We start from the raw sequence: 20658 nt of genomic DNA, 5'->3' as shown, positions 1-20658 counted from the left end.
GCTAATTTTGTTTTTGTATTTTTAGTAGAGACGGGGTTTCACCATGTTAGCCAGGATGGTCTCGATCTCCTGACCTCGTGATCTGCCCACCTCAGCCTCTCAAACTGTTGAGATGACAGGCATGAGCCACTGCGCCCTGCCTCAGCCTTTGAATCGCTAGGACCACAGGCACCTAATATAATTTTTTTTTTTTTTTTTTAGAGACAGGATTTTGCTATGTTGCCCAGGCTGATCTCAAACTCCTGGGCTCAAGCAATTCTCCTGCCTTGGCCTCCAAAAGTGCTGGAATTACAGATGCGAGCCACTTCACTCTTTCAAGAGATGGAGTCTCACTGTGTTGCCCAGGCTGGTCTCAAACTCCTGGGCTCAAGTGATCCTCATGCCTCAGCCTCCCTCCCGAGTAGCTATGACTACAGGTGTGTGCCACCATGCCCAGCTATATTCTTTAATTTGGTTACAACCGTGGAATAAAAAAATGTAGTGAAAACACACATCTAGGCTATGAACTCATTGCTCCATTTTTGCACCAGGACAAAGAATAGGTCTCATCATCTCTACTTTGTTTCCTCTGACCTCAAAACTGTCAAAAATTCTTGGATGATGGCAACAGCAATTCCCATTTATGAAGTTCTTACTCAGCACCATGGCTTGTAATAAATATTGCACAAATTTATTCCCCTCCGCTTTTTTTTTTTTTTTTTTTGAGACAAGGTGTCTCTGTCACCCAGGCTGGAATGCAGTGGCACAATCTTGATTCACTGCGGCCTTGACCTCTTGGGCTCAAGTGATCCTCCCACCTCAGCCTCCCCAGTGGGTGGGACTACAGGCGTGCACCACCACACCGGCTAATTTTTGTTTTTTTTTGAGAGACAGGGTTTCACTATATTGCCCAGGCTGGTCTTGAACTCCTGGGCTCAATCTATCTGCCCACCTCCAGCTGCCAAAGTGCTAGGATTACAGGCGTGAGCCACTGTGTCCCATTAATTTTTTTTTTTTTTCGGTTTGGACAGGAAGCAGGATTTATTGATGGGTGTGAGTAAGCAGGGCTCGCCACTATTCCAGGGGCCCATGATTGGGGATGTATCTGATGCCACAGCCATCCGGGATGAGCTACTTCTCAGCCACCGTGTCTTCACATTCATCTGCACTAAACTTGGTAAAGTCCCACCGCCTTGAGATGTGGGTCTTCTGGTGGCCAGGGAACTTGAACTTGGCCCTGGGTAGGGCCTCAATCACATGTTCCATGTTCTGCAGCTTGGTGCGGATGGACGTGATGCCTTACCCAACGTGAACCCTGGCCACCACACCCTGGGGCTTTCCAGAGGCGCCTCCCATACCTGTCTGGAGTCTAGACTGGGGTGAGGTCAAGATGAGAAACATGAACATACATTGGAAAGGGCTATCTCCAAGGTCCCTTAAGGCCACCCCTACACGCAGCAGGCTGGGTATACTACTGAGGGCACTGCTGTTTGCCGCCACTGCATACGAGGAGAGGAGCACAATTAGCTTGACTAGTATTCATGTTTAAACCTTGGAGCAAACCTGCAAGTTGCTCTAAGGATTAAACATAAATATTGGCTGGGTGCGGTGGCTCATGCCTGTAATCTCAGCACTCTGGGAGGCCGAGGTGGGCGGATCCCCTGGGATCAGGAGTTTGAGACCAGCCTGATCAACATGGTGAAACCCTGTCTCTACTAAAAATACAAAAACTTAGCTGGACCGGTGGTGGGCACCTGTAGTCCCAGCTACTTGGGAGGCTGAGGCAGGAGAATTGCGTGAACCCAGGAGGCGGAGCTTGTAGTGAGCCGAGATTGCGCTGCTGCACTCCAGCCTGGGCGACAGAGTGAGACTCCATCTCAAAAAAAAAAATTAATAAATAAAATAAAAAATTAGCTGGGCATGATGGCGCATGCCTGTAATTCCAGCTACTTGGGAGGCTGAGGGAGGAGAATCACTTGAACCTGGGAGACAGAGGTTGCAGTGAGCCGAGATTGCACCACTGCACTCCTCCAGCCTGGGTGACAGAGTGAGACTTGGTAACAACAACAAAACAAAACAAAACAAAACAAAACAAAACAAAACAAAACAGAGACAGGATCTCCCTCTGGCACCCAGGCTGGAATGCAGTGGCGTGATCATAGTTCACTGCAGCCTTGACATCCCGGGCTCAAGTGATGCTTGAACCTCAGACTCCTAAGTAGCTGGGACTGCAGGCACCCACCACCATGCTCATGCTCAGCCAATACATTTTTTGATCTTTTGTAGAGACAGCGTCTCACTATGTTGACCAGGAAACATAGAAAGAATCTTCTCTCCCTCCCGCCCTCCCTCCTTCCCTTCCTTCCTTCCTTCCTTCCCTCCCTCCCTCCCTCCCTCCCTCCCTCCTTCCTTCCTTCCTTCCTTCCTTCCTTCCTTCCTTCCTTCCTTCCTTCCTTCCTTCCTTCCTTCCTTCTTTCCTTCCTCTCCCTCTTTCCTCCCTTGCCTTCCCTTCAAGGCAGAGTATTGCTATGTTGTCTGTGCTGGTCTTGAACTCCCGGCCTCAAGTGATCTTCCCACCTTGCCTTCCCCAACGTGCTGGGATTGCAAGTGCGAGCCACTGTGCTCAGTGACAAATGTCCTTATAAGAGACAGAGAAGAAGACATGGACACACAAAGGAGAAGATCCTGTGAAGACAGAGGCAAAGACTGGACTGATGCAGCCACAAGCTGAGGAATGCTTGGGGCTACCAGAAGCTGGAGGAGGCAAGGAAGGATTGTCCCCTGCAGTTTTTGGTGAGCGTGATCCTGCCGATGCCTTGATTTTGGGCTTCTGGCCTTCAGAACTGTAAAGGAATACACTTCTGTTGTTTTAAGCCACCTAGTTTGTGGCAGTTTGTATGGCAGCAACAGGATTTTTTTATTTTTTTGAGATGGACTCTGGCTCTGTCTCCCAGGCTGGAGTGCAGTGACGTGATCTTGGCTCACTGCAACCCCTGCCTCCCGGGTTCAAGCTATTCTCCTGCCTCAGCCTCCTGAGTAGCTGGGATTACAGGTGCACACCACCACACCTGGCTAATTTTTGTATTTTTAGCAGAGACGGGATTTCACCATGTTGGCCAGGCTGATCTCGAACTCCTGACCTCAAGTGATCTGCCCGCCTCGGCCTCCCAAAGTGCTGGGATTACAGGCATGAGCCATCATGCCTGGCCAGCAACAGGACATTAACATACCGTTCAAGCCTGGCAGCTTCAGAGATACCAGAGCACAGGGTCTGGGTCAGAAACACTGAAACACAATTGCAAACAGAAAGACGCATGGACGCCCCAGTCAGGCGGGCCAGGCACACACAGGTCACCCGGTCAGTGCTCACACAGGCCATCCAGAAGTGCGTGTGCACGAGTGTTTGTGTGCACACACACAGCCCTTCGCGGACCCCAGTGATGCCATCCAGGAAGTTGTTAAGGCAGTTGGCCCCATAGATGCAACTACATTACAGAGTGATGGGGATTAAATGTTCACTATCGGCAATTCATGTGACGACCCAGAGAAGCCCCCACAGATTAAAGAAACAAACAAACCAAAAAACCCCATACAAACAAACAAAAAACACTCAGTGCTATGGTTTGAATATTTTTTCCTTCAAAACCTCATGTTGAAATCTGATCCCCTCACTTGAGCCCAGGTCGAGGTTGCAGTGAGCTAGGATCTCCCGCTGCACCCCAGCCTGGGTGATAGAGTGAGACTCTGTGTCCAAAAAAATGAAGAAATTTGGGCCTGGCACGGTGGCTCACACCTGTAATCCCAGCACTTTGGGAGGCTGAGGCGGGTGGATCACTTGAGGTCAGGAGTTCAAAACCAGCCTGGCCAACAGGGTGAAACCCCATCTCTACTAAAAATACAAAAATTAATTGGGCATGGTGATGCATGCTTGTAATTCCAGCTACTTGGGAGGCTGAGGCTGGAGAATCGCTTGAACCTTGGAGGCAAAGGCTGCAGTGAGCCGAGATTGGGCCTCTGCACTGCAGCCTGGGCGACAGAGTGAGACTCTGTCTCAAAAAAAAAAAAAAAAAAAAGAACTTTGATTCCCAAGGTTGGAGGTGGGCCTGATGTGAGGTGTGTTTGGGTCATGGGGGCAGATCTCTCATGAATAGATTAATGTCCTCTCTGGCGGGTGAATGAGTTCTCCCCGTTAACGCCCATGAGAGATGGTGTTAAAAGGAGCCTGGCACTTCTTCTCTCTCTCTCTCTCTCTCTCTCTCTCGCTTCCCCTCCTGCCACGTGATCCCTGCACACGTGTGGTTCCCTTGGCCTTCTGCCATGAGTAGAAGCAGCCTGAAGCCTTCACCACAAGAAGCAGATGCTGACACCATGGTTCTTTTATTTATTTATTTTTTTGAGACAGGGCCTCACTCTGTTGCCCAGGCTGGAGTGCAGTGGTGCGATCATAGCTCACTGCAGCCTCGAACTCACAGACTCAAGCAATCCTCCCACCTCAGTCTTCTGAGTAGCTGGGACTACAGGTGCCTGCCACCATGCCCAGCTAATTTTTTTTTTTTTTGTACAGACAGGGTCTCACTATACTACTCAAGCTGGTCTCAAACTCCTGGTCTCAAGGGATTCTCCTGCCTCAGCCTCCCAAAGTGCTGGGATTACAGGTGTGAGCCACCATGCTTGGCCTCGATTTTGGACTTCTTTTTTTTGAGACGGAGTCTCGCTCTGTCGCCCAGGCTGGAGTGCAGTGGCGCCACCGCATCCGGCCCTGAAGTTTTCTTATTTATTTATTTATTTATTTATTTTGAGACGGAGTCTTGCTTTGTCGCCCAGGTTGGAGTGCAGTGGCGCAATCTCGGCTCACTGCAAGCTCTGCCTCCCGGGTTCACGCCATTCCCCTGCCTCAGCCTCCCGAGTAGCTGGGAATACAGGTGCCCGCCACCACGCCCTGCTAATTTTTTGTATTTTTAGTAGAGACAGGGTTTCACCCTGTTAGCCAGGATGGTCTCGATCTCCTGACCTCGTGATCTGCCCACCTCGGCCTCCCAAAGTGCTGGGATTACAGGCATGAGCCACCGTGCCGGGCTGATTTTGGACTTCTTATGCCCAGAACTGTAAGAGAATAAATTAGGATTGTTTGGCTGGCATGGTGGCTCACACCTTTTGTAATCCCAGCACTTTGGGAGGCTGAGGTGGGTGGATCACCTGAGGTCAGGAGTTCCAGATCAGCCTGGCCAACATGTCGAAACCCTGTGTCTAGTAAAAATACAAAAAATTAACCTGGTGTGGTGGTGCATGCCTGTAGTCCCAGCTACTTGGGAGGCTGAGGTAGGAGAATGGCTTGAACCAGGGAAGTGGAGTTTGTAGTGAGCTGAGATTGTGCCACTGCACTCCAGCCTGGGCGACAGAGTGAGACTCTGTCTCACAAAAAAAAAAAAAAAAAAAAAAAAGTTAGCATCATTTCAAGCCACTGCATTTGTGATCTGTTATAGTGGCAACAGGAAACCATTACAAACCCCGACTGACACACAGAGACATACCCCAGAGTCAAAGCACAGATGTGTGGCTGGGCGCGGTGACTCATGCCTGTAATCCCAGCACTTTGGGAGGCCAAGGCAGGCGGATTGCCTGAGGTCAGGAGTTTGAGACCAGCCTGGCCAATGTGGCAAAACCCCGTCTCTACTGAAAATACAAAAATTAGCCAGGCATGGTGGTGGGTGCCTGTAATCCCAGCTACTCGGGAGGCTGGGGCAGGAGAATCTCTGGAACCCAGGAGGCGGAGGTTGCAGTGAGCCGAGATTGCGCCATTGCACTCCAGCCTGGGCGACAGAGTGAGACTCCATCCCAAAACAAAAAAACAACAAAAAAACTACAGATGTGGTCCATTAGAGGGGCCCTGTGGAACCACTGAGTAAAACTGTGTCACACCATGTGAGGCAGTCACAGGGCAACAATCACAGCATCACCCCGGATCTCAATGTTAGGAACACTCCTAAACACCACGCACTCGGACAGCCAGAGACGATTGGGGCTGAAGTCAACTGTGGGTTATCACCGGGACCCCCACACTACAGAAACACACATGCCCAGGGTCACTACGGAATCCAACAGGGTATCCTGGAAAGATATCACACACCAGCCAGGTGCTGTGGCTCATGCCTGTAATCCCAGCACTTTGGGAGGCCGACAGAGGAGGATCATGAGGTCAGGAGTTCGAGACCAGCCTGACCAACATGGTGAAACCCTGTCTCTACTAAAAATACAAAAATTAGCCAGGCGTGGTGGTGCACACCTGTAATCCCAGCTACTCGGGAGGCTGAGGCAGGAGAATCGCTTGAACCGGGGAGGTGGAGGTTGCAGTGAGCCGAGATCACGCCACTGCACTCCAGCTTGGGCGACAGAGCAAGACTCTGTCTTGGAAAAAAAAAAAAAAAGATATCACACACCATGTCCTCCTTAGAAACAATGGTACAGTGACAATGATGGCAACATTCACAACCAAACACACCAGAAGTCCCAGAGTGACACACAGGAGATTGTCTGAGACTCACGACATCACTGTGGGAGTCAGCTGGATTCAGTGCACGGGTGTGCACACACACGAAGGCACTTCCGCCAGGTCCATCTCATGAAAGAGACCCATGCACCCAAGGGATATGGTACAAAAATAGTTTATTACAAAAGAAATCCAACCAAAATGCTTAATAATTTACATCGTGATTCGTGCCCGTTACGGCTCACCTCTCCCCTCCTCAGTTATCTGGTAGAGAGTGGAGGGGAGTGGCTGTTTCCTGGGTCCACCAGCTCTGGGAGGGGACATGGAAATGGAAGATGTGGGTGGCATTCCGGACAGGGACTGGTGCCTGAGAATGCTGGGGTCAGAGTCCTGGGAGGGAGCGAGATGGGGGAACATCTGTGTTCAGAAGTGGGAGTGTATGGGTAGGTGCATGTGCTTCTGTGCAAATCCTGGTCCCGAAGATGGGGGGGGGGGCAGAGTGAGATCTTCACAGTTTCCAAAAGGGTTGACCCCACAGGGCAGGGGGGCCCCTCCTCATGAGTCCAAGATCTGCCCCCCCATCCCCCTCAGCTGCCTCCTGGAGCTGGGGAGGGGGGCACCGGCCGGCCAGGGCCTCGGAGGACCCCAGCAAAGGGCATGAAGGCAGGTGGAGATGGGGAAGGAAGGAAGAAATTGGGAGGAGCCATGGGGAATCCAGGGGGGTCCTTAGGGGGAGACTGGGAGGGTGAGGAGGATGGTGATGCAGAGAGAAGACCTGAGGAAGGAAGAGAGACAGAAGGGGAGAGTGGTGAGAGGCTAGACCCAGAGAGCAGGGGCTGGGGCCTGAGATCTGGGTCTGAGGGAGGAGGGGCTGCGGTTTGAGGGAGGAGGGGCTGGGGGTCTGGACTCTTGGGTCTGAGGGAGGAGGGGCCGGGGATTTAAACTCCCGGGTCTGAGGAAAGAGGCATCTGGGGACCTAGACTCCTGGGTCTGAAGGAAGAGGGGCTGGGGGTCTGAAGGAGGAGGGACTGGGGGTCTGAAGGAGGAGGGGCTGAGGTCTGAGGGAGGAGGGTCTGGGAATCTGGACTCCTGGGTGTGAGGGAGGAGGGGCTGAGGTTTGAGATAAGAGGGGCTGAGGGTATGAGGGAGGAGGGGCTGAGGTCTGAGGGAGGAGGGGCTGGGGGGGGTCTGAAGGAGGAGGGGCTGCGGTTTGAGGGAGGAGGGGCCAGGGATCTGAGGGAGGAGGGGCTATGGGTTGGGATTCCTGTGTCAGAGGGAGGAGGCTAGGAGCCTGGACTCCTGGATCTGAGGGAGGAGGGGCTGTGGGTTGGGATTCCTGAGTCTGAGGGAGGAGGGGCTGTGGGTGGGGATTCCTGGGTCTGAGGGAGGAGGCGCCAGGGCTGGAGGTTGGGAACGGTTTCTCACCGTTGGAGCTGAGGCGGCTGCTGCTCTCGGGGGAGGTGTCGGCGCTCCGGTCAGGGGAGGGGTCTGGCTGGGAGGTGGAAGCAGGCCGGGTGGCCTTCCCCCTCAGGATGTCGATGACCTGTAGGAAGATGGGCGTGACCACAGAGCCACCCATGCCTCACAGCCCTCTCTCCTTCTATCCCTCCTAGCTCACCGGCTCCAGGTGGCGGCCTCTCCATTTCTCAGTAAGGAAAGATGGGCAAGGCACTTTTTTTCTTGGTGCCAGTCTCTCCTCCTTTCTGGAACTCACACCCGCGCTCTCAGAGGCTCACCCACTCCCCTCCACGCAACGGCACAGACACCCTCACTCCTCTGCGCTCTGGCACACTCGCCTGCCACCAGCCCGCGGACACACGTGTGCAAGGGGCATGTCCACAGCTGCCCCGGCTCACCCTGCGGCTGCGCGCCACCATGAGCGGCGTGTCGTTGTGGCAGTTCTTGAGGCTGCTGTCAGCGCCGCTGCGGACCAGCGTGCGCACCAGCGGGAGGAGCCCGCGGCCGGACGCTGAGTGCAGGGCGGAGCTGCCGGAGTACATTTGCGCGTTCACGTTGGCGCCGTGCTGCGGGGCGGGAGGGCCGGGTCAGGAGGGCGCGCGGGCCACCCGGGGCAAGGGAACAGAGGCTGGAGGCCCGGGTGGGTGGCCGGCACGTGGGGCGGCACCGGATCGGGGTGGGGTCACAGGAAGGTAGGAGCGAGAGCCAAGGGCGGGCCAAGCGGGACTGCGTTGGCGGCGCTGAATGAACTGGAGCTGGACACCGAGGCCCGCGCCCCAAAGGGTCCGGGGGGCTGGAGGGGGGAAGGACAATGCGTGGACAGGGCCTGGCTGGAAGGCGAGGTCAGCCAGGCCATCGCAGGGCGGGGCCTAGGCCGTTGAGGTGGCAGGGGAGGAATGGGACAAGTTCGTAGCCAGGGGCGTGGAGCCCTAGCGTCGAGATAACTAGGCCCTAAAGGAAGGATCAGAGCTGGACGCGGAGCAGGAGCCGAAGCGAGAACTGGAAGGCGGGGTCAGAGCTAGGGGCTGGGGCCAGAGCCGGTTGGGGGTCAGAGGATAGGGTGGGCGCGAGGCTCAGGGGGGCTGTACGCACCTGCAGCAGCAGCTGCACCATGCTAAGGCTGTTGTTTTCCACGGCGTGGATGAGCGGGGAGCGGCCGCTCTTAATGTCCTGCGGCGGGGAGGGAAGGTCTTAGCTTCTCCAAGCTCTGCTCCAGCAGCCGGCGACCCGCATCCCGTTCACATCCCATTCGCGGGGTCCAGCCTCTCTCTTGGGTCTGATACTCCAAGCCCCACTCCACGCGGGCGCTCTCCCACGCCAGCCCCACACTGGCCACGCCCCCTCCAAGACCCCGCCCCTGCTAAGGCCCCGCTCCCTCCCAGCTCCTAGAGCGCGCTCACCACTGCATCGATGTCGGCACCGCGCTCCAGCAAGAGCTGCACGGTTTCTTGGCACTCGGTGTTCACTGCCACGTGCAGGGCGGTGAGCCCTGAGGGAGAGGAGGGCTCGGTGAAACCTAGGCCCGGGCTTTGCGGCCGCTGATGGACTCTAGGTCCGCTGGACAGCCCAGCCTTGCCCCGCGGTAGATGCTCACCGTCATAATTACGGGCCTCCAGGTCCAACGTGCCCGGAGCTGCGCTGTCCAGCAGGGCTCGCAGGCAGGTCGGGCTGCGGTGCTCGCACGCCAGGTGAGCGGCCGTCTGGCCATGGCGGTCCAGCGCCATGGGGCTGGCACCAGCTGTCACCAGGAGCCGGACCACAGACGGTAATGTGGTGATCACAGCCAGGTGGAGCGGTGTCTGGGGAACAGCGACTGTGAGGGACCTGTGTCCAGCCCTGCCTGTGTCTCCAGTCCTGCCTCCCTCAGGTTTTCGGAACCCTTATTCCTCATCCTGCAGTCTTCCCCAGGAACAGAAACCTGAGACACCTCCTGTCTCAGATTCAAGAGTCGGGGCCCCATGCTCCTCCTTCCCCAGGACCCAGAAGACTGGGCCTCCAACCTCCTCTTTCACTAGTACCCGGATTCTGGGTCCCCAGCCCCCTCCCTCCTCACTAGGAGGTCTTTAGGCCCCCACCCTCTCAGGAACAAGGAGTCCAAGGCCCTAGAACCCTTATTCCCCAGGAACCAGAAGCCTGGAGCACCTCGCTACTTAGAGTCCAGACCCCAGCCCTCCTCCCTCAGACCCAGGATTCCAGACTCCTAGCCCTCCTCCATCAGACCCAGGAGCCCAGGCCCGCAGCCCTCCTTCATCAGACCCAGGAGTCCAGGCACCAGCCCCTCCTCCCTCAGACCCAGCGTCACCTGCCGTAGGTTGTTGTAGATGTCGAGCTCTCGGCCCCCCTGCTGGAAGAGGTTGACCAGCCGGTGCACAGCTGGCAGGTTACCCTGCACCACAGCAATATGGAGAGGCCTGGGGGTGGGGGAGTGAAGGAATCACAGGCATTAGGGGCTGTTCACCTCTCACCCTCATGCTGTTGGCAATGCTAACTCCAATGTGTCGAATACTTTGGAAATGTCCCCAGTATTCAAACACTTCTCCCCACCCACTCCCTCCATCCTGATTTACCACCCACTCTCTCCATCCTGCTTTAGCCACCACTGGCTCCCTGCTGGTCTAGTACAGTTCCATCCTCATGGCTTCTCTGCTCCCACCTATGCTGTACTGTCTGTCCCCCACACAACAGCCAGAGGGACCCTTTTATTTTATTTTATTTGTTTGAGACGGAGTCTTGCTCTGTCGCCCAGGCTGGAGTGCAGTGGTGCTATCTCGTGCTCACTGCAATCTCTGCCTCCCAGGTTCAAGCGATCATCCAACCTCAGCCTCCCGAGTAGCTGGGATTCCAGGCGTGTGCCATCACGCCCAGCTAACTTTTGTATTTTCAGTAGAGACAGGGTTTCACCATGTTGGCCAGGCTGGTCTCGAACTGCTGGGTTCAAGTGATCCTCCTGCCTCCCAAAGTGCTGGGATTACAGGCATGAGCCACCACGCCCAGTCTGGAACAAAAGTTTTGACTAAAAGGGAGGTGAGGACAAACTGGGATGGGGCCATTGTTCTGGAGGCTGTACAGTCCAGAACCCCCTTCCAGACTGAAGGACTCACTCTCTCAGCTTCTGGGAAGATTGTCAGCTTTCAGACCATTTGGGAATTACCCTCAGCTCAAGAGAGCTGCTTGTCCAAGGTCACGCCCCATGTGAATCAAGGGCAGCTGCCCTTCAATGGCATCCAGTCACTGGTTAATGCCAGCATAGAGAGCCTAGCCTCCTGACCCCAAGGCTGAAGGCCATTCCAGCTTCAATATTCCCTGTGGGATGGCTGAGGCCGTGTGGAGGCGACACAGCAGCTCAACTTCTCCCTCTGCCTAGGTGGGCTTCCTTCGTCCCACAGGTGTTGATGGAGAACATTTCCAATAAACTTCCTGCTCAGTTTCCAGAGACCCCGACCTAGAACAAGCTATTCGGAGACTGGTGTGTGTGTGTGTGTGCGTGTGCTTGTGCACGCCTGTGCATGTTTGCATGGGGTGGGGGACAGAGCGGAGGACCCAAGGAGGACTACCTGTACACAGTGGGCGGCAGGATCTTTATTTAAAGTTTACTAAGTAATTCCTTTCTCGCCAGCACCCGTCTCTCTTGTGGAATGTGTTTCTAGAATCCAGTTTAAACTAGCCTCCCAGGTGGTTCTGACGGAAGTGCAGAAATTCTGGGGCCAGGGTTGCAAATTGGGCCACAACCCCTCCTAGCCTAGCTGCGTGCTAGGGCAAAGCCTGCGTGCTGGGGGCCTTTCGTAGCCTCAGTTTTCTCTTATGTAAAGTACAGCGCCCACAATGCCAGGGTGAGATCACGCAGGTGAATCGCTGAACCTGACTCCTAATCCGTGAAAGCCAAATTTAAAAATAAAATGTTGAGGGAGGGGCCGGGGTCCCTGGGAAGGGTCCCCCCTTCTCTGCATCTCCCAGGACGCCTGGCCTGGGTCCCTCTCGGGGCGGCCAGGGTTAAGTGAGGGCAGACGCGGCGAATGATTTCAGAGAAACCGTCCAGGCCTGAGTTCCCATAAACGCGCGGGCCGCAGGGGGTGGGGCGGGGCTGGAGGAAGTGGGGACGGGAGGGGCGACCCAGCCCTCGGACTTCCAGTAACAGGTCTGCTGGGCGGGGCTCTGCTTCCTGCTCCCGGGGGAGGGAAGCCTGTCCCGCCGGGGATCTACCCTGGCCACCCCTGGCACCCCAACTTCCATCCCTGAATGGGGCGGGGGAAGGGGGTGCCCAGCCCAAGAAGACCTAGCTCCCTTGAGGTGTGTGTGTGGGGGGGGACGCATAATCCTGAGTCCTCCCGCCTGGGGGACCCTCTGGAACTCCACCCCGCAGAGCTCAGGCTCCAGCTGGCTGCAAGTCCTCCTTATCCCGGCATCCACCCCCAACATCTCTTGGGAGCCAGAAATAGCCCTAACTCTTCTTTAAGAATAAGGACTTCCCCCGTCCTTCAGAGCTCCAGAATCCTAAACCACCTTGCCTGTCCTTGTCCCCTCAGAGACCCAGAAATACAGCGCCTCAAACCCTGTCCCTTTGGGAATACAAACTTTCAGGCCCCTTGGCGTGACCAGCTTCACCTGCCCAATGCTTAGAATGTCCTGCTGCCGCTGTCGTGAAATTCTTAAGTTTTGAACAAGGGACTCTGCAAATTTCTGTGTCTGGTCCTGCCCCTAAAACCCCTCTGAGTGCCAGGTCCCCAAGCTGCCAAGCTGCTCCTCATCCCCTCGGAGATTAAGGAATACAGTTCCCCAACTTCTGCCTTCTGAAAATCAGAACATCACCCCCCCCGCCCCCGCCTTCCTGCCCCCTCCCCAGGTTTCTGGCTGCCCAGTCCCTAACCTCTTGGGGGTCCAAATGCCCCAAGGCCCGTACCCGCCTGTGAGGAGATGGAAGCCCAGCCTCCTAACCTTTTGGCTCCTGCGGGGACCCAGACTTAGAGTCCCCCGCCCTCCTCGCCCCCACTGCCCTCCCCCGCGGGTGTGAAGTGGAGCCGGTGGCGCAGGCTGGGGCCGGGCCGCTGCCCGTTCCGGTAAAGTCTCAGCCCCAGCGGAAGGGGTTAAGGTTGGAGGAAGCGCCAGGAGGGGGGAGGCTGCGAGTGAGTGACGGGTGCTGACGTGGGGGAGGCAGAGCAGCTGGGTTGCGGTCAAGTTCTGCGGGAAGGGATTTCCCCCAGCAGGCAGCTGAGGCAGAAGTGTTTGCCTTGGGGGAGAGTCGGGGAGGGAGGGTGGGGGGAGGGCCTGGGGCTGGAGACTGGTGGGCCGGGTGGCCTCTAGCAAGCACCCTGCTTTTCAACAGCATGGACAGCTCACCCCTGGGGGCAGAGACTACTAATTAAGCCCGTTTCGTAGATGACCCCCCAGAGGTACCCAGAAGGGGAGGGAACTAGGTTTTATTAGCTCTTTATAATCTCGGCCACTTTCTCCTGCTAGGGTTCTGGAGATGGCCTGCAACCACCCTGGGAGCTCTGCTCAAACATGACCCATTTCCATGCATTGAGCACTTACTGTTTGCCCAGCCCCGTTCTGTGCACCGTATTAATACATGTGTACAAGATCTCACTGAATCCTAATTGTGATAGGTGCTATTATGATACCCAGTTTCCAAATAGGGAAACTGAGACTCAGGGACATGAAATCACTCAGTGGGCCAGTGGCGGGGCAGCCCTCTGCTACTTCTCTGCAGAAATAGGCCTGTTCATCTCTACCTGTGGTTTCCAGGCCCCAAACTAATTCTCACAGAAGCGCTTTGTATAAATCATGTCATTTCTTCCTCCCGGAGACCCTCACACGCGATGGTTCCTGTTTTTACAGAGAGGGAAACTGAGGCACAGAGGGAGTAGAAAGTGGCCACGCTGAGATTCCAACCCAGGTCGATAGAATAATAAGAATCATGATGATCAATTGTAGTGAGCGCTTACTATGTTCTAGGCACAGAGCAAACCCTCCCGTGCAGGACTTCTCAGCAGCCTCACAAACGTGTTCTTCAAACTGCAGGTGATAAACCATGGGGGTTGTGAAATCAATTTAGGGGATCTTCGAATTAATGTAGTGGGCTGTGACCATGAAACAATGAAGTCGACTAGAATGGAAAATGGCAAAGTAAAGCTGTAAGCTGGGCTCGGTGGCTCACACCTGTAATCTCAGCACTTTGGGAGGCTGAGGTGGGAGGATCATTTGAGCCCAGGAGTTTGAGACCAGTCTGGGCAACATAGCAAGACTGCCGTGTTTCTACAAAAAAAAAAATTACAAAAATTAGCCAGGTGTGGGGGGAGTGCCTGTGGTCCCAGCTACTCAGGAGGCTGAGGTGGGAGGATCATTTGAGCCCAAGAAATCAAGGCTGCAGTGAGCTGTGATTGCACCACTGCACTCCAGCCTGGGTGACAGATCGAGACCCTGTCTCTGGAAAAAAAAAAAAATGTCACAGTAGAACCCACATAGTAAGGGCGAGTATTGTTTCATTTTGTGCAATTTTAATTTCAAGTTTATGTGTGTGTGTGTGTGTGTGTGTGTGTGTGTGTGCTGGGTTTGAGATAAAATAATAGTGATACTAACAAACACTTACTCGACATTTATGCCAGGTCCAGTGATAGAAGTTTTACATGTATAATTCATATAGTAAGTTAATCAATGAACTGTCTTTCTTGTTTTTAGGTTGTGATAAAAAATCTGAAGACCACTGTTCCAAAAATAGTGTTCTAGGGGTGGGCTTGGGGCTCATGCCTGTAATCCCAGCACTTTGGGAGGCCAAGGCGAGTGGATCACTTGAGGTCAGGAGTTTGAGACCAGCCTGGCCAACATGGTGAAACCTTGTCTGTACCAAAAAATACAAAAATTAGCCGGGCTTGGCAGTGGGCACCTGTAGTCTCAGCTACTCGGGAGGCTGTGGCATGAGACTCACTTGAACCTGGGGAGCAGAGGTTGCAGTGAGCCGAGATCGTGCCACTGCACTCCAGCCCGGGCGACAGGGTGAGCCCCTGTCTCAAAAAAACAAAAACAAAAACCAAACAAAAATAGTGGCCTAGGAGGTAAATGCTCTCAAGGTGCCCATTCTTCAGAGGAGGAAACTGAGGCTCAGAGAGGGGAAGGGCCTTATTCAAGGTCACACAGCCTGTGGTGGAGACTGAGTTCTGAGTCAGGTCCACTGGGAGCTGAATGGCCCTGTGTTATGGACGGCTGGTCTTCCCAACCACCCCTCCCCTTAATAGGGGACTGTCACTCACGTGTCTCCGTCCTCATCTGCACGGGTGGCCATGGCGATGTCAGCAGAAAGGGGGTGTTCCATGGGGCACATCATGGGGTATAGGGGTGTAGGCAGGTTCACCAGAGGAAACGGGGAACCCATGGTCCGAGTGGGGTACAAAGGCAGTAAGGCTCCTGGACAATGGAGGACAGAGAAGGGACATGGGTGAGGCCACACCCACAGACCCTCAACCCGCTCCCCACTTCTAGACCTTTGCTCCTGTGGTGTCACCTGCCCTTTCTCCTGGGTCCCTTTTGCATCCCATACAGGGTCCTCAGGGCCTAAAACAAACCCCCTTCCACATCCCTCCTCTGGGCTCTGGCAGCTTCCTCTCCCTCCAGGGCTGGTCACCCTCATTGTCACTTACCTTCTGACCCCAATCTCCAATCAGACAAAGGGTCCCTTAAGAACAGAGGGTGCACCCATCATCAACTAGCAGGGGACCCCAGGGACTGTCTGTGGAGTGATTTTGTGGCTGATGAATTGCTGGGTGCAGGGCGTGGGATAAATGTAGAGTGGGTTTGGGGAGAGTGGAGGGAGAGAGGAGGTGTTACCAGAAGCCTGTTCAAACTGTTTTTGAGATGGAGTCTCGCTCTGTCACCCAGACTGGAGTGCAGTGGCACGATCTTGCCTCACTGCGACCTCTGCCTCCCAGGTTCAAGCGATTCTCCTCCCTCAACCTCCCAGGTAGCTGGGATTACAGATGCTCCCCACCACGCATGGGTAATTTTAGATCAAACTGTTTAAAAAGGGGCCACGGTAGGCCGGGCGCGGTGGCTCATGCCTCTAATACCAATACTTTGGGAGGCCGAGGCGAGCGTATCACCTGAGGTCAGGAGTTCAATACCAGTCTGGGCAACATGGTGAAACCCTGTGTCTACTAAAAATACAAAAATTAGCCAGGTGTGGTGGTGCATGCCTGTAATCCCAGCTACTTGGGAGGCCGAGGCACAAGAATCGCTTGAACTTGGGAGGCGGAGGTTGCAGTGAGCCGAGATCATGCCAATGCACTCCAGCCTGGGCGACAGAGCAAAACAAAACTCTGTCTCAAAAAACAAAAACAAAAACAAACAAACAAACAAACAAACAAAGGCGAGGGGACCATGGCAGCAGGCTAATCCATACCAACCCATCACACAGATAGGGAAAACTGAGGCCTGCTTTCTCACTCTTGGAATGGGAAAGCTGGGAGGCCATGGCAGAACTCCTGGCACATAGCTTGAGGCTCTCCAGCTGTCACGCTGATGGGGTGGAGGGTGCAGAAACTACCTAAAGTTTTGGGGCTCTGTAGAAGGGCTCTCTGCAGCTTTGGGGGTCAACTGGGGATGGTGACGTGGCTACAGCTGTGGTAGGGGACACCGCTTCTTTAGATCAGGGATGGAGACAGGATGGAGAGAAGAGTGTGTGGTCTTTGTCATCTGCTGATCCTTGTGGGCCTTCTGTTCTCGAACTCCCAAGTTTCCAGGTCCCAGTATCTCCAATACCAGGCCTTGGGGCCCTGAGGCTTTCTGTCTGGAGACCCCTGAATTTTTCATCCTGCCTCTAAATTACCCAGTCTCAGAATTACCCAATCTTAAGATCCTCAGTCCCCTGATCCCCTTCGGCCCACCTGATCTTGACCTCAAATAGGACCCTGATCATTTGTGGCCCCACATAACCGAGTACCCAGAACCCCAGGTCTCTGTTCCCCTGGGTCCTCAAGACCCCCTGGTATCTGGGTCCCTGCAGCTCTGGTTCATTTCCTTGGATCCTTGTGATCCCAGATATTGCGGTGCTCAGAACCCCATCTCTGTTTTCATAATGCCCATGTCTCCAGATATCTTGGTTCCTGAGATTGTGACATCCTGAGATCCTCAGTATCTGTCTCCTTAGAACCCCAGTCTCTGTTGCCGTGACTCCCTTTGATTCTAATATCAGGATACAAGGAACCCCAGTTTCTCCAGCCCATCTCAGCTTCCTCATAACCCTACACATCTGGCTTAAGAGCTTGTACTTTTTTTGTCCCTAGGATACCAGGCTCTGTGCCCTGATTCCCTGACACCCCCATATTTGTACCACTGGGCATTGTCCCTGGCCCCCCCACGTCACTCAGCCCCTGGGCTCTGCCCCCCAGGATCCCCAAATCCCCAGATCCCAAGGCACAGCTTGCTGGCTCCCCGATGATCTCATATCTGTATCCCTGGAACCCGGGCTTATATCCTCTTGTCCCCCAGGTCCCTGGAGAGACACCGGTTTGTGCCTCGAGCTCTGCCTCCTGGCTCTGGTGACCCTATGCTCTGTGTGGATCCCACCCGGCCCGGACCCTCGGGGGCCACTCACCCGGGTAGTAAAGCGCCTCCGGCCGGGCCAGGCCGTGGGGGGGCCCGGGGACCGCCGGCAGGTCGCAGCCGCCGCGCAGAGGGTCCAGGGGGACGACAAGGCCCGCAGCGCCGCGGGGAGCGGCGGGCTCCGGGGAGGGCGCGCGCAGCGGGCGCTTGCGGAGCGGCAGCGCGGCTCCCGGGAGTCCGGCGGCCTTGGGCCGGGTGCGCAGGTCCACGGGCCCCTCGTCCATGGCCCCCGCGGGGCATCGGGGCATGGGGCCGCCGGGGACGGCGGCCGGAGCGCGGCTGGGCTCGGCTGCACGGGAGGGTGGTTTCGCCGGGCGCCGGGACTTCCCCTGCAGCCGGCTGAACTGAAGGGACTTTTGTCGGCCGGGGCGGTGCCGGCCGCCCGCCTCCCCGCCCCCGGCCCCCCCGGGGCCACCCGTACGCCCCAGGGGTTTCCTGGACCCGCCGCTGCTCCCGCCGCTCGGCGGTGCAGCCTGCCCTGCGCCCCGCCCGCGCCGCGCCCCGCTTGCCCCCTCCCGGCCCGCGGCGCCCGGGGCAGCCAGGCTTCGGCGGGGGAGGGAGAGGAAAGGAGGGGTGGGGGGAGAGGAGGCGGGGTTGGGGGGTGGGGGGAGTGTCCCCACCCCTGCTGCCAAGGGCCGCTCTCGGTCTCTCTGCCTCTGTTTTTGTCTTTCTGGCCCTATCTCTCAACATCTCTATCTCTGAGTCTGTAACTGTCTCTCTGGTTCTCTTGTCTGAGTAGGTGTTTCTCTCCGTACCCCCGCGTTTGTCTCTGTGTGCTCTGTTCCGTCTCTGTCTCTCTCTTTTGTCTCTTTGTGTCTGTCACCATCTCTCTGTCTCTCAGTTGCTGTCTGCTTCTCTGCCTCTCAGGAGGCCTTGGCATCTCTGGGACGGGGGTTGGAATCTCGGTTCCCACTTACTCGCTGGGTGACCTCGGCCAAACGCTTCCCCTCTCTGAGCCGTTTCCTCCTTAGTGGGAGTGAAGAGACGCACCCGGGGCAGGGACTGGCGCTCGGCAGGCGGCCGGGAACGATTCCTCTCCCCACCCCTTCCATCTCTGCCACTCCACATGCCTCATCAGCTGTGGGTCTAAAGGGGCTGGGGGTGTTGTGAGGGTGGGGAGCGTTCCACTGATAGTGTCTCTGCAGGCGTTGGGGGCCCTGCACCCAGCCGGGGCCCGTGGGGCACCGGGGTGGGTGCTAGGAAAATCCTAGGTGCACAGAGAGAAAGAGACATGGAGACAGGAGCAGAGATCTTGAGAGAAAGGGAGATAGCAAGAGACACAGACACCAGGCCAGAGTCAGCGCGACCGAGGACGGTGCTGCAGGAGCGGGGAGCAGTTTGGCTTCCCCCAGACTTCCCCTCCCACCTCGAGGAGGGGTTGATGGGTGGGGAACAGGCCAGGCGGGTTGGGGTCATGACTCAGGCTGGAGATGGGAGGGAGGGAGGGGGGAGGCGGGACTCTTCCCGGTCTCCTCCCCTCCTCTCCCTCTCCCCGCCCCGGGGTGGGGCCCCGAAGGTCCGGGGCTTTCCCGGATTTCCCTGGGGGCGGGGCAGCCGCTGGGGTTGAGTCCGGGTCACTGAGTCACAGGAGGCGGAGAGGGAAGCTTCGGGGACACAGAGGGCGGGGCATGGGGGCAGCACCCCGGACCTGCCCAGGGGGCACGCGGCATCTCTCTGGTTCTCTCCCCCGGTCTCCTTCTGTCTTCGCAACTTGCCTGACCTCCCTCTGGTTGTCTCCCGCCCCCCCTCTGTCTCTGTCTCCCCATCTCTGTTGCTGTCTCTGTGTCCCCCTGGGACCTTGAAAGTGGGTGTTGGGGCCCCGGGAAGGGACTTTGGCCGTACTAGGGCCCCACCCGAGTGGATCGTTAACCCAGGATGTGAGAAATGGCTGTGGGGAGAGGCCTCACCCCTTCCCTCCCTGATCGTTTCTGCCTCTCTCTGGATCTCCCTTATCCCCCTTCATGGTGAAACATCCCGAGCACGGACCTGTGTTAATTCCACCTCCACCCCTTGCTCCCGGTGGGACCTCAGACAAGCCATCCCCTGTCTTGAGACTCAGTTTGTTCTTCTGGAGAATGGGACCAGTGGCAACCCCTGCCTGCTGGTGGTGTGGGGGCCACAGCAAGGGAAAAGAGGGGAGGAACTGGGTTGGACAGGCTGGGGGCTGTGTTCCCTGCCCACCCAACCCCACCCCTGGGGACCCTCAGACACAGGAGAGGGGTGTGGAGCACTACCCCATTGCACAGAAAGGAAAGCTGAGGTTTGGAGGGGTGAGGCTTAGGGTGGGGACCCTCAGAGGTAGGGTTGGAAGGACACTCAAGCCTGTCCCACTCCTGGCATCCCGGGGCAGCTGGTGCAGTGGTTTCAACCTAGCAGGACTGTAGAGGGGAGAAGATGTGATGGGGCCCGTGGGGGCTTCGAAGGGCTGGGAGAGAGGGTGCTGCTGGCAGACAGGGTGCTGCTGGGAGAGAGGGTGCTGCTGGCAGAGAGGGTGCTGATGGTTCTCTGAGGTTGGATGAAGGATAAAAGGGTCTGAAGGAGGAGGATCTGAAGAAGGAAGATAGGTCTGAGAGAGAAGTAGATGGTTTAGTGGGAGGAGGCGGAGAGGATCTGAAGGAGGAGGACAGGTTCTGTTGGAGGAGGCGAGGGTCTGATGGAGGAAGGAAGGGTCTGAGGGTGGAGGCGAGGTTTGGAGGGAGGAGGTGAGGGTCTGAGGGAGGAGACAAGTGTCTGAAGGAGGAGGTAATAGTCTGAGGAAGGAAGCGAGGGTTTGAGAGAGGAGGTGAGGGTCTGAAGGAGGAGGTAAGGGTCTGAAGGTGGAGGTGAGGTTTGGGGGGAGGAGATGAGGGGCTAAGGGAGGAGGTGAGGGTCTGAGAGAGGAGGTGAGGGTCTGAGGGAGGAGGTGGGGGTCTGAAGGAGGAGATAAGCGTGTGAGGAAGGAGGTGAGCATTTGAGAGAGGAGGTGAGGGTCTAAAGGAGGAGGTACGGGTCTGAAGGTGGAGGTGAGATTTGGAGGGAAGGGGTGAGGGTCTGAGAGGAGGTGAGGCTCTGAAGGAGGAAGTGGGCATCTGAGGGAGGAGGTGAGGGTCTGAGGGAGGAGGTGAGGGTCTGAAGGAGGAGATAAGCATCTGAGGAAGGAGGTG

General features: G+C 56.3%; 1 protein-coding gene and 1 pseudogene across 1 annotated transcript; both read right to left on the bottom strand.

The window, feature by feature from the left end:
* Positions 1–1397: 1397 nt before the first annotated feature.
* Positions 1398–1522, bottom strand: LOC115831039 (annotated as a pseudogene).
* Positions 1523–6625: 5103 nt separating this feature from the next.
* BCL3 (BCL3 transcription coactivator) lies at positions 6626–17885 on the bottom strand. The gene is made up of 9 exons (XM_003277564.3): positions 17508–17885; positions 15169–15322; positions 10227–10335; positions 9519–9723; positions 9325–9413; positions 9017–9094; positions 8323–8490; positions 7892–8009; positions 6626–7241 (listed from the first exon to the last, which is right to left on the bottom strand). The coding sequence occupies exons 1-9, from the start codon at positions 17761–17763 to the stop codon at positions 7054–7056; spliced, it is 1365 nt and encodes a 454-aa protein (XP_003277612.3). The 5' UTR covers positions 17764–17885; the 3' UTR covers positions 6626–7053.
* Positions 17886–20658: the final 2773 nt, after the last annotated feature.

The sequence above is a fragment of the Nomascus leucogenys genome, chromosome 17, assembly GCF_006542625.1.
Source record: "Nomascus leucogenys isolate Asia chromosome 17, Asia_NLE_v1, whole genome shotgun sequence".
NCBI classification, from domain to species: domain Eukaryota; kingdom Metazoa; phylum Chordata; class Mammalia; order Primates; family Hylobatidae; genus Nomascus; species Nomascus leucogenys.
Note: the sequence above shows the minus strand (reverse complement) of the source record. Positions and strands in the feature narration are given on the sequence as shown.